At 42.7% G+C, this 16430-nt stretch overlaps 1 protein-coding gene across 1 annotated transcript in view; it reads right to left on the bottom strand.

Annotated features, from left to right (window-relative positions):
* Nucleotides 1-16186, bottom strand: part of CCDC3 (coiled-coil domain containing 3) — a 103787-nt gene extending 87601 nt beyond the window's left edge. The window contains exons 1-2 of the mRNA XM_061181628.1: nt 15712-16186; nt 11550-11724 (exon numbers count right to left, since the gene is read on the bottom strand). Coding sequence (XP_061037611.1) covers nt 11550-11724; nt 15712-16085 — 549 coding nt within the window. The 5' untranslated portion in view covers nt 16086-16186. The remainder of the gene's footprint in view (nt 1-11549; nt 11725-15711) is intronic.
* Between the last annotated feature and the right edge of the window lie 244 nt (nt 16187-16430).

The raw sequence follows: 16430 nt of genomic DNA, 5'->3' as shown, positions 1-16430 counted from the left end.
TATCAATAATCACTTTAAATGTAAATGGACTAAACTCCCCAATAAGAAGATATGGGATAGCCGAATACATACAAAAATTAAGATACAATTGTATTGGGACTTCCCTGGTGGCGCAGTGGTTGAGAATCCGCCTGCCAACGCAGGGGACACGGGTTCAAGCCCTGTTCCAGGAAGATCCCACATGCCACAGAGAACTAAGCCCGTGTGCCACAACTACTGAGCCCGCAACTCTAGCGCCCGCAAACCACAACTACAGAGCCCTTACACCACAACTACTGAAGCCCGTGCGCCTAGATCCCATGCTCCGCAACAAGAGAAGCCACCGCAACGAGAAGCCCGTGCACCTCAACGAAGAAGCCCCCGCTCACCGCAACTAGAGAAAGCCTGCGTGCAGCAACAAAGACCCAACACAGCCAAAAGTAAATAAATAAAATAAATTTATTAAAAAAAAAATACAATTGTATTGTATCTAGAAGAAACTCACTTTAGATTCAGAGACTGAAGGTGAAGGAAAAGGAATGGAAAAGGGTATTCCATGTGAAAGATAACCAAAAAAAAGTAGGAGTGACTATCCTAATATCAGACAAAGTAGGTTTTAAAAACTGTCTCTAGAGATAAAGGTCAGTACATAATCATAAAGTGGTCAGTTCAATAGGAAGATATAATAATTGTAAATATATATACACTTAATGTGGAACACCTAAGTATATAAAATATTGACAAATCCAAAGGAGAAAGTGATAGAATACGATAATAGTAGGAGACTTCAGTATCCCACTTTCATAATAGAGGTAACACTTAGATGCAGAATCAATTAAGAGTGGACTTGAACAACAGTATAGACCAAATCGACCTAACAGACATATAGAAAACTTTTCACCCAACAGCAGGAGAGTACACATTCTTTTCAAGTGCACACAGATATTCTCCAGGATATATCACATGTTATACCACATGTTAAGTAACAAACAAGTCTTATCAAATTTAAAAAGATTAAAAGTATACCAAGAATCTTTTCTGAACACAATGGAATAATCAATAATAGAAGCAAAAGAGGGAAATTCACAAATACACCGAAATTAAACAACACACACTTGAATAACCAATGGATCAAAAGGGAATTTTTTAAAATCTTGAAACAAATGAAAATGAAAACACAACATACCAAAACTTATGGGATGCAGTAAAAGCAGTACTAAGAGAAAAGTTTATAGTGATAAATGCCTATATTATAAAAGAAGATCTCTAATAAAGAACCTAACTTTACACCTCAAGGAACTACAGAAGAACTAAACCCAAAGTTATCAGAGGAAGGAAATAATAAAGATCAGAGAAGAAATAAATCAAATGGAGACTAGAAAATAACAGAAAAGAACTAAAAGTTGATTTTTTGAAAGAAATAAACAAAATCAATAAACCCTTACCTAAACTAAGAAGGAAAGAGAGGAGACTGAAATAAATACAGAAATGAAAGCAACATTACAATAGATACCTCAGAAGTAAGAATGATCATTAGGGACTATTTATGAAAAATTATGTGAACAAATGGGAAAACCTAGAAGAAATAGATAAATTCTGAGAAACATACAACCTGTCAACACTGAAACAAGAAGAAACAGAAAAACTAAACACACCAGTAACAAATAAGGAGATTCAAAAAGTAATCAAAAGACTCCCCAAAGCAAAAAGTCTAGGACCAAATGGATTCAAAGCTGAATTCTACCAACATTCAAAGAAGAATTAACACCAATCCTTCTTAAACTTGTCCAAAAAATAGGAGAGGGAATACTTCCAAACTCATTTTATGACAGCAGCCTCACCTGATATCATAGCTAGACAAAGACACTGCAAGAGTAGAAAACTACTGACCAATATCTCTGATGCACGTAGATGCAAAAATCTTCAATAAAATACTAGCACACTGAATTCAACAATGTATCAAAAAGATTATACACCACGACCAAATGATATTTATCCCTGGGATGGAAGGTTGGTTTAACATATGCAAATCAAGGTAATACAGCACATTAACAAAATGAACGATTTGAAACACATGATCATCTCAGTATGCAGAAAAAGCACTTGACAAAGTTCAACACCCATTCATGACAAAAACTCTCAATAAAATAAGTATAAAAGAAATTTCCTCAACGCAATAAAGGCCGTTTATGAAAAGCCCATGGCTAACATCATAATCAATGGGGAAAACGGAAAGCTTTTCCTACTCTTGCCAATTCTATTAAACATAATGCTGGAAGTACTAGCAAGAAAAAAGACATAAAAGGCATCTAAATTGGAACAAAGGAAGTAAAATTATCTGTTTGCAGATGTCATGATTCTATATGTAGAAAACCCTGAAGACTCCACACACAAAAAATTAGAATATATGAATCCAGTAAAGTTGCAGGATACAAAATCAACATATGCCAAAAAAAAAGCAGTTGTATTTCTTTACACCAACAACAATCTATCTGAAAAGGAAATGAGGAAAACAATCCTATATATGATAGCACCAAAAAGAACAAAATACCTAGGAATAAATTTAACCAAGGAAGTGAAAGATCTATGCACTGAAAACTTTATAAGATTGCTGAGAGAAAGACAAAAAATCAATAGAGAGATATCCCATATTCATGGATTGGAAGAATTAATATTGCTAAAATGCCCATATTACCCAAAGTGATGTAGAGATTCAAAGCCATCATTATCAAAATTTCAATGGTATTTTTCACAGAAATGGAAAAAACAATTCTAAACTTTGTGTAGAACTACAAAAGATCTTGAATAGCTAAAGCCATATTGAAAAAAGAACAAAGCTGGAGGCATCACGGTTGCTGATTTCAAATCATATTACAAAGCTATAGTAATTAAAACAGTATGATACAGGCATGAAAACAGACCAGTGGAATAGAATTGAGAGCCCAGAAATAAATCCACACATGTACAGTCAACTAGTCTTCAGTAAAGATGCCAAGGACACACAAGGGAGAAGAATAGTTTCTTTAATACATTGTGGGGCTTCCCTGGTGGCGCAGTGGTTAAGAATCTGCCTGCCAATGCAGGAGACATGGGTTCAAGCCCTGGTTCAGGAAGATCCCATGTGCTGCGGAGCAACTAAGCCCGTGCACCATAGCTACCGAGCCTGCGGTCTAGAGCCTGCGAGCCACAACTACTGAAGCCCACGTGCCTAGAGCCTGTGCTCTGCAACAAGAATAATGAAAACCCACACACCACAACGAAGAGTAGCCCCCGCTCGCCTCAACTAGAGAGGGCCCATGTGCTGCAACGAAGATCCAGTGTAGCCCAAAATAAATAAATAAATAAGTTTATTAAAAAAAAATACATTGTGTTGGGAAAACTGGATTCACATGCGGATGAATGAAGTTGGACCCTTATCTCACACCATATACAAAAATTAACTCAAAATAAAGACTTAAAGGTAAGACCTGAAACTAGAAAAAAAATACTTCTTGACATTGGTGTGGGCCATAATTTTCTAGATAGGACCCCAAAAGCACAGGCAACAAAAGGAAAAATTGATAAATTGGATTGCATCAAAATAAAAAGCTTCTGTACAACAAAGGAATCAATAAAATGAAAGGGCAACCTATGGATTGGGAGAAAATAATTTGCAAACCATCTATCTGGTCCAAAATATACAAGGAACTCATACAAGTAAATAGCAAAACAAACAACCTGATTTAAAAATGGATGAAGGAATTGAACAGACATACACATGGCCAGCTAATCATCAGGGAAACGCAAACCAAAGCCATAATGGGATATCACCTCATGCCTGTCACGATGGCTAGTATCCAAAAAATGAAAGATAACATGTGTGAGCAAGGATATGGAGAAAAGGGAACACCTGTACACTGTTGGTGGGAATGTAAATTGATACAGTCATTACGGGCAACAGTCCAAATGGAGGGTCCTCAAAAAATGAAAAATAGAACTACCATCCAGCAAACTCTCTTCTGAGTATATACACAAAGAAAACGAAATCAGTACCTTTAAGAAATCAGTACCATGTTCATTGAATCATTAATCACAATAGCCAAGACATGGAAACAACCTGTGTCTATCAACAAGTGCATGAAGATAAATGTGGTATATACACATACAATGGAATATTATTCAGCCATGAGAAAGAAGGAAATCCTGCCATTTGTGACAATACAGATGGACCTTGAGAGCATCATGTTTAGTGAGATAAGTCGGAAAAAGGCAAATACTGTTTGGTCTCACTTATATGTAGAATTTTTTTTTAAACCCACAGTGAGATAGCACCACACACCTATTAGAATATCCCTTTTTTTTTTTTTTTAACTGACAATACCTAGTACTGATGAGAATGCAGAACAACTGGAAATCTCATACAGGGCTAATGCAAATGAAAAATGGTACACTCACCCTGGAAAACAGTTTCACATTTTCTGATAAATTTAAACGTACACTTACCTTATGATCCAGCAAACCCATCCAAGGTATTTACCCAAGAGAAACGAAAATTTATTTTCACACAAAAACCATACATCTCTATTTAGAGCAGCTCCAGTAGTCTAAAACTGGAAATAACCTAAGTATCTCTAACTGCTGAATGGATAAATAAAACTGTGGTACAGCCCTATAGCAGAATATTCCTAAGCAATAAAAAAGGAGTGAACTATAGATACATAAAACACAGACGAATCTCAAGTGCTAAATAAAAGAAGCCAAACTAAAAAAAAAAAAAAAAAGCAACATACATGATTCTATTCACATGACATTCTGGAAAACGCAAAACTAGTTGGAGAAGCAACCAGAGGTTCCCAGGAGTTGAGGTTGGGGAAGGGTCTAACTATATGGCAGCAGCTCAGGGGAGGGTTTTGGCAATGATGGAACTTTTCTATATTGTGGTTGTAGTTGTGATTATACAACCATGTGTATCTGTCAAAACATAACGGTACATGAAAAAGAGTGACTTCTGCTACATGTGGATTTTAATTATTAATTTAGAAAATAGAAATAGAGAGGGAGAAAAAGGAGGCCTCTGCTTACTAAGGCCTCAGAGCTCTCTGAGTGAGAGATAATACATGCAACAAATGTGTAAGACACCATAAAAACATACCAAATATACAATAGTGAATAAAATAGATATCCCTGCCCTCGAGTAGTTTAGTCTACTTGGGAAGACAGCATCTAATGACTAGGAAAACAGGGACCAAGAGGCTTTGAACAGGATGGCTGCCATCTTTATTTATTTTGGATGGCTACCATCCTTAAATACAACAGCCGCCCCCCACCCCCGCCCAGCTGTTCTGCCCCCTTCACCTGCAGCCTCATCTGTATTCAACCCTCCACAGCCAAATGTCCTGAAGGAGTTGCCCACTCCCACTATCTCCATATCCTCTTGTCCCACTCTCTCCTCACACCCCACAACCTAGATTCTCCTCCTTCACTCTATGGAACTGTCCTCATCTCTGCCACCAAAGTCGAGTGGTTACTTGACTTCATCTTACTTGACTTCTCAACTGCTTTTGGTTCTGTCGATCACTTATCCTTCCAGAGACATTCTGGGCCGTTGACTCTCCTAGTTTTCCTCGTACCGGTCTGACTGCTCCTTCTCCACCAGTGTTAGCGTTCTACACCACTCGGTCCTACCCTAGGGCTTCTACTCTTACTCTAAGCCCTCTCCCTTGGAAGTCTCATCCGTGTCCAGTTTCAGCTGACATCTAGTTATCGATCAGACACAAAGGTATACCTTCTACTCAGAGCTCTTCTCAAAGCTCCAAAGTTACAGACCCAACCACCCATTCAAGATCTCACATGGATGGCTCAAGGGCACCTCAACTCAACATGTCCAACCCTAGACTCATGAATTCCCTACCAAACCTGTCCTATCCCCATTTATCAAGTGTTAGTCCTGGCATGCAGTCAGCCAGGAACACAGGAGTTATCTTTGACCCTCCCACCTCTTGTACCACCCAAATCCAAACCGTCATGAACATCTACTGATTTTATTTCCTAAATCTCTCTCAAGTTTGCCTACATCGCTCCACCCCCATTGCCTCCACCCTGGTTCAACATCTATCTGGTAGCTTTCTAACAACCACTACCTGTTCTTACCATATCACCTGGATCCCCTCCAATCCAGTTCCCTACTCCTGCCACTTTGGGTGGTTTGTGTGTGTGTGTGTGTGTGTGTGTGTGTGTGAATTTGCTCCCATCACCCCTTGCTTTCAAAACATCAAGGGTTTCCCATTACTGTAGAACAAAGTCCAATCCTCACCAGGATCTATCAATCCCTGCATGGTCTGACCCCACCTACTGCTCTGGCCTCATTCTTCTCACTCACTCCCTTTCCTCCAGCCACAGGAGCTTTCTCTGGTTTCCTCAAAGGCACCATGGACCCTGCTACCACAGAGCCTTTGCACAGATTCTTCTCCCTCTCTGGATTGCTCTCATTTCCCAGTTACCCCAACATTCACTAACATACCTCCTCATCCATCAGATTTTAGTCCCAGTATCAATTCAGCAGAAAAGGCTTTCTTTACCCCTAAGTCTAGATCAGACACCCTGATTATTTCCTTTCTTTTCCTTGGAGCATCTATTTCCATTTTAAATTATAAAGTCATTAATGTGGTCTTTTGATTGTGGCCACCACCAACACTAAGACTATAAATTTCATGAGATCAGGGACTTTGTATTTTGCTCAACACTGAAACTCTAGTATCTAACACAGCAGCCGCCTCACGGTAGGCACTCAATAAATGTTTGCTAAAGATTGGACGTGGGACTTCCCTGGTGGTCCAGTGGTAAAGAGTCTGCCTTACAATGGAGGGGACGCGGGTTCGATCCCTGGTCAGGGAACTAAGATCCCACATGCCACAGGGCAACTAAGCCCGAGTGCCATAACTACTGAGCTCATGCGCCTCAACTAGAGCCCATGTGCTGCAAACTAGAGAGCCCACGCTCCCTGGAACCTTCGCGCCACAACTACAGAGCCCACATGCCCTGGAGCCTGCGCACCACAACGAAGAGCCCGCGCGCCACAACAAAAGATCCCGCATGCCTCAACGAAGATCCCACATGCCGCAACTAAGAACTGATGCAGCCAAAAAAATATAAAATAGAATAAATACCATAAATAAATAAATAAATTTTATAAATAAATAAATAAGTAAATAATAGATCTTAAAAAAAAAAAAGATTGGACTCAACAATCCCACAAAATGAGGTATGTATAATGTTATACATGTCCACGCTCTATGTAATATCAATGAATTGGAAACAGCGTAACTACCTATCGACAGGGGACTTGATTAAATATATACAGTGAGGCATTCATACAATGGAATACTATGCAGCAATTTAAAGCAACTTACATGCATTGATATGGAAAGATTTTTAAGATCTACTTATGAATAAAGCAGGGCACAGCAAAGTGTGCATAGTGCAGTGCCACTGGTGTCAAAGACGACAATAAATCATGTTTGAATTGTTTGTTGGATGAGAATACTCATCGAACGTTTACAAGAAACTGTTAACAGTGGTTACTTGTTTGGAGGGTAGGTGGGAACTGGGTGGATGGGTGTCAGAGGTGGGAGGAAAAAACTCTACTGACTACCATTTTGTACTTTTAGATTTGGGAATCCACATGAACATGGTTTATAATTCAGTAAATGAATTTTTTTAAGTGCTCCCTGGCTGGAACCCAATAAACTCTACTGAATGAATTACGGCACACATGACAGCTTCCCCATCACTGTTCCCATCCCCAACACATATCTCTGTCACCACTGCTGCCACCAGTGTGCCACTGCCCTGGGAAGAAGCAGGAAGCTTTTTTTTTTAAACTTTTGGGTTTATTTATTTATTTATTTATTTATTTATTTATTTATTTATTTATTTATTTATGGCTGCGTTGGGTCTTCGTTTCTGTGCGAGGGCTTCCTCTAGTTGCGGTGAGCGGGGGCTACTCTTCATTGCGGTGCGCGGGCCTCTCATTATCGCGGCCTCTCTTGTTGCGGAGCACAGGCTCCAGACGCGCAGGCTCAGTAGTTGTGGCTCACGGGCCCAGTTGCTCTGCGGCATGTGGGATCTTCCCAGACCAGGGCTCGAACCCGTGTCCCCTGCATTGGCAGGCAGACTCTCAACCACTGCGCCACCAGGGAAGCCCCAGGAAGCTTTTTAAAAGCTACATATCCTTTAAATTTTAAAGCCCTACTTTCTAATTACCAATTTACAGTCATCACTCTTTATACTTGACAAAGTGCTTTCAAACATGTGCTCTAATTAGGTCCTTATAACAACCTGAGACAGTTTATATGTTTTTAGCCCCATTTTATAGATGAGAAAGCTGAGGTTGTGAGAAATTAAGGGTCCTGCGTGAGGTCACGCCTCTGGAAATGGCTGAGCCAATCTCAATCTCCTGATGAAAAGTCAACGTTCCTTCTGATGCAGCTTGGAGGATGACAACTCCCCCACCATCCTTCCTGACTCCAAAATGGGAAAAAAGAAAGATGGCAGCAGGTCTTTCACAGATTTTACTTCAATCCCATGACGTTCTAGAACAGATTGATGTAAGTGTGGATCAGTCTGGGTATCGGTCCTAGGGGACAGGACTTGCTGAGAGGGGAAAACAGACAACTTCTGTTTTGATTGTTACACTCACCCAGCAGGGAAGAAAAGAAGGAAAATCTTCTTGGCTGGTGTGGAGAGAACCCTGCCAGAAAATGGGATGGATGCTCTAACTTGCCAAAGACATCCCCCGGTCCAATTAACACCATGATACTGCACCAGAGAGACACTAAACACTTAGGAACGCTGCTGATTTCCTGGCAACTTTTGAAAGCAAGATTGTGTTTCTACTGTCTGAGGCGTGGGTGGGACGTTTGAGGATGGAACTAGAGAATGGGAGGATTTGGCTGCTGAGGACGAGTTGCGGGTCACCCTGGGTGTGCATCACAAAAAGTTTCCCTACATAAGATTTTCCTCTGGTTCCATTTCTTAACCTCCGGATGGACCCTAGAGTCCCAGATTCATGTGATGCTCCGAGAGAGTGAGAACGATGAGAGAAAAGAATGAGATGTGCCCTTCACAACCAGAGCCTAGATCCACCGTTCAAGCTGACTGGGGGCTTAGAGACAAGGAGCAGCAACAGTGGAAAGAACAAGAACTGAGCGTTCCTCCAGGATTTATCATCATCTAAGATACGGCACGTAATTCAAGAAAGCCATGTTAACATGCCACATCCAAGGCCATTCATAAAGGTCTCAGAACAAATGAAGGATTCATGTGTTCCGATTAGCAAGAGTCTAACTGGAGTAAAAAGGAGACGTGCACAGCTCCTCTGATCCCTCCTAAGACGGAGAACCCACCACCTTAGGAAAAACATAGCTTCTGATGTAATATGATGTGTTTATCCTGCTTAGGAGGGAAAATAGCATGCTCACCTTCAGACAGAAAAGGCAGAGAATTTTTAGCCTTTTTTGGAAGAAAGGAGCAAGTAATTGTCAATAAGGCTTCATCTAACTCTGAGATCTTCAATTCACAGCTACTTTAATCACTCCAGAGGCCATAAAAATTTCTCAAGGAGTGTTGTAAAATGTAAATGCTAACATTTACCAGAAAGCCAACTTAGTTTTAGTTTAAACCTAAATTCTCAAAGGAACTAGCTAATTTAATTTAGCTCTAATGTGGTACATTTCAAAATGGACCAGGGATAAAAATGGAAAGAGCCAAGGTGTTGAAAAGTACAAGGTCCATCAAGGCCTTCAGCTACACAGCAGCTCAGCAATCTGGAACAATTAATTTTCCTCCCCAGAAGCTTCTGACTCTTAGAGCAAATGCACACGCCCACCCTTTGTTGTCTAAGAGACCAGGGTGATGAAAGGGAAAAGGAATTCTCCCCAAGATCAACATCTGACCACCAGAAATAGGACTGCCTTCACACTGAAACAATTCTCCATGGTCTTATTGTTCTACTTTTTTTCTAATGATGGAAAAATCTAATTCCAGGGAAATGTTAAGAGCTTCATTATGTGACCACAGGGCTAATCAGTTATATAGCTAAAGAGTTTGGGGGCTAAGCTATAAGGTATTTTTGGAACAACATCTGATCTCTTGATATAGATCTATTGTTACCAAGGATTTAGTAGTTTAAGCAAAACTCCCACAGGATGGAGACCCAAAGGACCAAGACTAAAAGGATTTCATTCAGAACATGCTGAGGACTGACCCAGGCTGGGGATACTCAGGCTGATACTTGGTAGGTCCAGTTCAATGCGGGGTGGGTGCCAGCACAGATGAAGAGCATAAAAACAAACTAACAAACAGGTGCTTGGAACCATGTTGGGAGCAAAATATAAGACAAGCACTCAGAAAATTCTGGCAAACCATGGAGGAAGGGTCAGAGTCTAGATCTCTGTCAGTAGAGTAGGCCTAAGGAGGGAATCCTTGGTCATGTTAAGGAAGAATCAACATTTTTCCTTAGTTGGACGCACCTGCCCATCAATGAGAACAGTTTCTGTGCAAAGAACATGAAGGAAGCCTCCAGGTGCCAGGGAGCCCTGGGCAAAAGGTAAGGAGGTTTGGGCAAACAAGGCCGCTCCCCTGGGCCCATCCACCAGACAAGAGAAAGTCACATCCCCCAAGGCCACCCCAGATAGGAGAAAAGAAGGAAGCCACCTAACATGTGCAAATTGACCCATAAAAAAAGTCCTTGTTTCAGGGGACACACACATCCCCACATCAGAACTCTCTCCAGTGGTCTGTCACGTGGTCCTAAAAACATCTCAGATGGGAGACTGGGAGCCATGGGCCACCACCTCCCCTGACCTGGTCCCACAATCACCCCAGGTCTATTGTGGCAATGCCACTGCTCTGGGAAAGTGACAATCCTCAAAATGTCCCCAAAACTCTGGCAACTGCCTCAGATTGAAAGATCCCTTTTATATTTTCATGCCCAAAACTATCCGACCCTTACATTCCACAATTACCTTGGTCACACTATACCTCTATGTCTTAGCAACTATAGATAAGAATCATAAAAGTGTTAGCTATAATTATTTAATTCCATTTCCTTAAGGACTTTTTCTTTCCTCTTAGAAAATTCCTTAGAGCCCTATGCTATCAATAATAATGATAATAATAGTGGTAGTAGTCATAATAGCTCACATGTATTGAGCACTTACTGTGCTAAGTACTACGCTAAGGGCTTTACACATTTCTATTTCCTGCCTAGTTAAATCATGTCCCATCAGCCCTACGGGGTAGCTGCTACTATTGTTTCCATTTTACAGAAGAGGAAACTGAGGCACAGTGTGCCAACCTTCATCCCATCTTGTTCCCTCACTTTGTGAGGAACCCCACGCCAAACAGTAAAGCCTCAGAAATCCAAAGTTTACGTACGAGCAGTGTTCGTTAACTGCTGGCAGGGAAGGGAGGAAAATACTCTTTGGTCTGGGTTTTTGGAAGAGGACTCTTGACTCCCTTGGTCACAAAATGCACACAAGATGTAGCTATTCTATTATTTTGCTGTAGCTCAGGGTACAGCCAATTCTTACCCTAGTGTCTTCTTGGACTTCCCAGTCACTGGAGAAAGTTGCCAGTTGCTGCCCTTGGGAACAGTTTGAAAACTGGAAAAGGCTGGAAAACATCCTTCTGTTCTCTTGAGTGTCTGGAAAGATGGCATCTTGGAAATTGACTCCATGAGGCAAGAGGTTATAATTTTCATCCATCCTAATGGAAAAAAGGAAAAAAGCAGAGCTGTAGACTGGATACCTATGGGGTGTACCATCCTGAATCAAGAGTCAATAGAAGACTGTGACAGTGTTGCCAATTTTATGACAATGCCTTTTTTTAAATTAAAGTATTGTTGATTTACAATGTTGTGCTAATTTCTGCTGTATAGCAAAGTGACTCAGTTATACACGTATATGTACTTTTTAAAATATTCTTTTCCATTATGGTTTATCCCAGGAGATTGGATATAGTTCCCTGTGCTATACAGTAGGACCATGTTGTTTATCCATTCTAAGTGTAATAGTTTGCATCTACTAACCCCAAACACTCAGTCCATCCCTCTCCCTTCCCCCCGTCCTCCTGGGCAACAAGAAGTCTGTTCTCTATATCTGTGAGTCTGTTTCTGGTTTGTGGACAGATTCACTTGTGCCATATTTTAGATTCCACATGTAAGTGATATCATATGGTATTTGTCTTTCTCTTTCTGACTTACTTCAATTAGTATGATAATCTCTAGTTACACCCATGTTGCTGCAAATAGCATTATTTCATTCTTTTTTATGGCTGAGTAGTATTCCATTGTGTATATACCACATCTTCTTTACTTATTCATCTGTCGATGGACATTTACGTTGTTTCAATGTCTTGGCTATTGTGAATAGCGCTGCTATGAACATAGGGGTGCATGTATCTTTTTGAATTATAGTCTTGTGCATGTATATGCCCAGGAGTGGGATTGCTGGGTCATATGGTAGTTCTATTTTTAGTTTTCTGAGGAACCTTCATACTGTTTTTCATAGTGGCTGTACCAACTTACATTCCCACCAACAGTGTAGGAGGGTTCCCTTTTCTCCACACCTTCTCCAGCATTTGTTATTTGTAGACATTTTAATGATGGCCATTCTGACCAGCATGAGGTGGTTCCTCTCTCTAGTTTTGATTTGCTTTTCTCTAATAATTAGTGACGCTCAGCATCTTTTCATGTGCCTACTGGCCATCTGCATGTCTTCTTTGGAGAAATGTCTGTTAAGGTCTTCTGCCCATTTTTTTGACTGGGTTTTCTGTTGAGTGTATGAGCTGTTTTTATATTTTGGAGATTAAGCCGTTGTCTGTCACATCATTTGCAAATATTTTCTCCCATTCCGTAGGTTGTCTTTTCTTTTCTTTAATGGTTTCCTTTGCTGTGCAAAAGCTTGATTTTGATTAGGTCCCGTTTGTTTATATTTGTTTTTATTTCTATTGCCTTGGGAAACTGACCTAAGAAAACATTGGCACGGTTTATGTCAGAGAATGTTTTGCCTATGCTCTCTTCTAGGAGTTTTATGGTGTCATGTCTTATGTTTATGAGAGAAAGTCTCATAAAGGCACAAAGTCTCTAAGCCATTTTGAGTTTATTTTTGTGCATGGTGTGAGTGTGCATTCTAACTTCACTGATTTAGATGCAGCTGCCAATTATACGACAATGTCTTACATGGCTCTCATTAGAGGAGTGACTTTGTTTCTCTGCCTCACATCGCATGAGTCTATTCTTAAGGTTTTCAAAAAATGTGAGTTGGGGAATGGGGGAGTGTGCGCATGTGTCTGTTTGTCTATTTGTGTCTCCCAAGTGGTCTTTCTTCTCAGAGTGTTTCTTGGTGAAAGGAAAGCCAGTTATAATAAGCCGGGATTCAAGTCCTACCATTGCTACTTATCTCCGGTCTGACACAAAGTGAATTTCTTAAATTCTCTAAGCTTCAATTTACAATCTATAAAAAGAGGGTGACAACAGCGCCTTATTATTTAATGGTGGTGTAAGGATTGCATTTTAAAAAGTAAGTAAAGCATCTGGCACAGAGTGAGGACAGTATGAAAGTTAGTTAACATTTTTACAGAGCCTCACGTAAAGTACCTGTTGGCAAGATAAAGTCAAGAAAAGGCAAGGGAGAGATGGGAGTTACCCTCCACCCCAAAGGGGGCATTTAGGGGTCACCAGGGAGTCTCCACCGCCACTTTCTCCTGTGACACTGACCAGAATCTGTTCTCTTCTCAGTGGGTCCCAGAATAACAGAAGAGGAATGATTTGTATGCGGTTGTTAACACACATCAGGGCAACACAGCCCTGAGAAATAGAAATCTGTCAGACTACCATTTGACTCTGTATTTCTGCCCTAACGTTTTATAAACATGTCAGAGCAAAAGATGAAAGAGTTGGCTGACCACCGCAGAGCCAGCAGACAAAACCGTATTTCATTATAAAATCGGAAAAGAAAATAATGTCTTCTCAAGTACTCCAGCTCTTTTTTCTTGGGAAAATAAAGTTTTATTGTTGAATAGTTTTATGGCTGGGTTCCCAGTGTTTTCTCTAAATAAAGGCATGAAAAAATCTATGTGAAGTTTCTCCGTATCAAGAAGATACTGTCTCACTCCTTGCTGACTTCATTTAGAAACTGTACTTCTCAAGCAATTAAAAAAAAATTCAGCTTAATCTAGCTAAACCACCCAAGCCAACACAAAGCACGCCATGTATTCTAAACTTAGATATTCTGGCTTCAATATGGAAAACATGTGTTGACATGAGCTTACCGACGGCCCTCTGTGGAACTTACTGCTTTCTTTCTCAGTGACATGAAATCTCGAGAGCTAAAAGTGAGTCTGCAGGCCAAGGTCATGGTCATTCCGTATATCCTTACTGCTACTCCAGGGGCTGGGAAGACTGGATCTATTATTGCCCATCACAGCCGTGGATTCACTCGCTATCTTGATAGATACGTTAGATTCCATTTTGAGGTTCTGTATCAGTCTCCTCCTTCAACTGGAGACAACCAATGCATTTAGGGTTCCACCTGCTGTTTTTCATTTCAAACTTCAGCTGAACCCATCGCCTGAATTCTTATCCACACGCATTTCATCGTGACCACAAGACCAACTTTCATGGAACTGCACGAGATTCCAGGAGTCTCCAATCAGACAGGGCGTCCTACCTAATTCACCTCTGTATTCTTCAAAGCCCTGTGACACCTCGTCCCCCCGCCCCAAGCCCTTACCGCCCCCCAGGTCCCTCCTCCATAAACCTTTGCTATTTCGAACAGCCTGGCATTGAGGTCTGCTGGCAGCTGATATGAGCTAACACGAGTGAAACAAGAGGACAACAGCTGGGTTGCATTCCACACCATTCCCATCTTGGCATTTAAGCAGGTGCGCAGAATAGAGTAACTGTTCGTTGCCCATCTAACCTGAACCAGGTGTTTTGCATGAGTTACTGTGTTTTAGTCTCAACCAGCCTTGTTTCTCACATTATGAAGCTGAGGCTATTGAGGTTCTCGACAAGGTCAGTAACTTGCTCAAAATCATAGGGAGAGCAGAGCCAGAATTCCAGCAACAGTCTGATTTCAAAGGGGTTTTGTTTTGACCACTGCCCAGCCCAAACTACTCCCACCGAATCCAGTTTAAAACATAGGGTCCCATCTATATTAGAGTTCCACCTAAATTAGGGTTCCACCTGTTCTTTATTTCAAACTTGAGTCGAAGCCATCACCTGAATTCTTATCCACAAGCATTTTATCTGGACCACAAACCAACTTTCATGGAACTCAATCAGAGAAGGCTCCTGCGTGATTTACCTTTATATTCCTCAAAGCACTGTGACCAGGGTCTCCCCGCCCACCCCCCGGAGCCCCCCGCATAAACCTTTGCTCTCTGGAATAGGCTGGCTACTTGTTGCTGGAAACCACCTAGAGCTTTTGCCTGAAACACTCTTCTGTCCTTTAAGCGCAGGAATCATCCCTCTTTTGCCAAGTCTTAGCCAGAGGTACCCAGGATGTTGTAGACACGTCGGGAGGAGCAGGAAAGAGTCAAGTACGGGAAGGAGCCCAAGGCACCATCTAACATCGCACGCACGGCCAGGATCCCGTGGGAGGTCCTGATCCGGCTCCGAATAAAGGTGACCTCGGTTGGTCACACGCAAATGGCCGAGGGGGTGGTGTGGGCGGGAGGTGGCGGGCTCACCTGAGGAAGAAGAAATAGGAGTAATCCTGGACCACGGTGTGGGAGTGACAGGAGAAGTAGCCCAGGCCGGTGAGGTTGAGCCTGGAGCCCGCGGGCACCTCGAGCATGCTGCCCCACGCCTGGTCGCACAGCATCTCGATCTCGGCCGAGTAGAAGAGCCCCGCCTCGCCGGCCTCGTACTGCCAGGGCAGGTAGTTGTACAGGCCGTGCACCTCTTGGTGCAGCGCCAGCACCTTGGCGTACACGATGATCTCGGCCAGCTCGGCGCGGCAGCCCTCGCTCAGGGGTCTCCACTCCGAGGGCAGCTGGCAGCTGCGGGAGGTCCCCAGCCGGCCGGCCAGGCAGAGTGCGGCAAGCAGCAGCGGGCGCAGCATGCCGGCGGCGGGGCGAGCGGCGGGACCTGCCGGGTGGGCGCTGCGCCCGAGGCGCACTAGCCGGGGCGCATGGCGGGGAGGCCCGGGGTGGAGCTGGGGCGCCGGTGGCGTCGGGGAGCCCGGAGCGCCCGGCCCACGGCGCCGCCCCGCCGGCCGGGGAAGCGCAGCCCTGGGCGCTCGGCGCGCCGCTCCCTGCGCCGCCAGGATCAACCGGTTGGCCCTAGCCCGTGACGCTTTAAAAAGGGCGCGGGGAGGGCCGACCGCCGCCTCCTCCTGCCCCCCGCGGCTGGGGCGTGGGCGGCGGCGGGAGGGGTGGAGGCGGGACGCGCGGAGGCGGGACGCGGG

Source organism: Eubalaena glacialis, chromosome 2 (assembly GCF_028564815.1).
Source record: "Eubalaena glacialis isolate mEubGla1 chromosome 2, mEubGla1.1.hap2.+ XY, whole genome shotgun sequence".
Lineage (NCBI taxonomy): Eukaryota > Metazoa > Chordata > Mammalia > Artiodactyla > Balaenidae > Eubalaena > Eubalaena glacialis.
The sequence above is the reverse complement of the archived record's forward strand: the minus strand, read 5'-3'. Positions and strand labels throughout refer to the sequence as shown.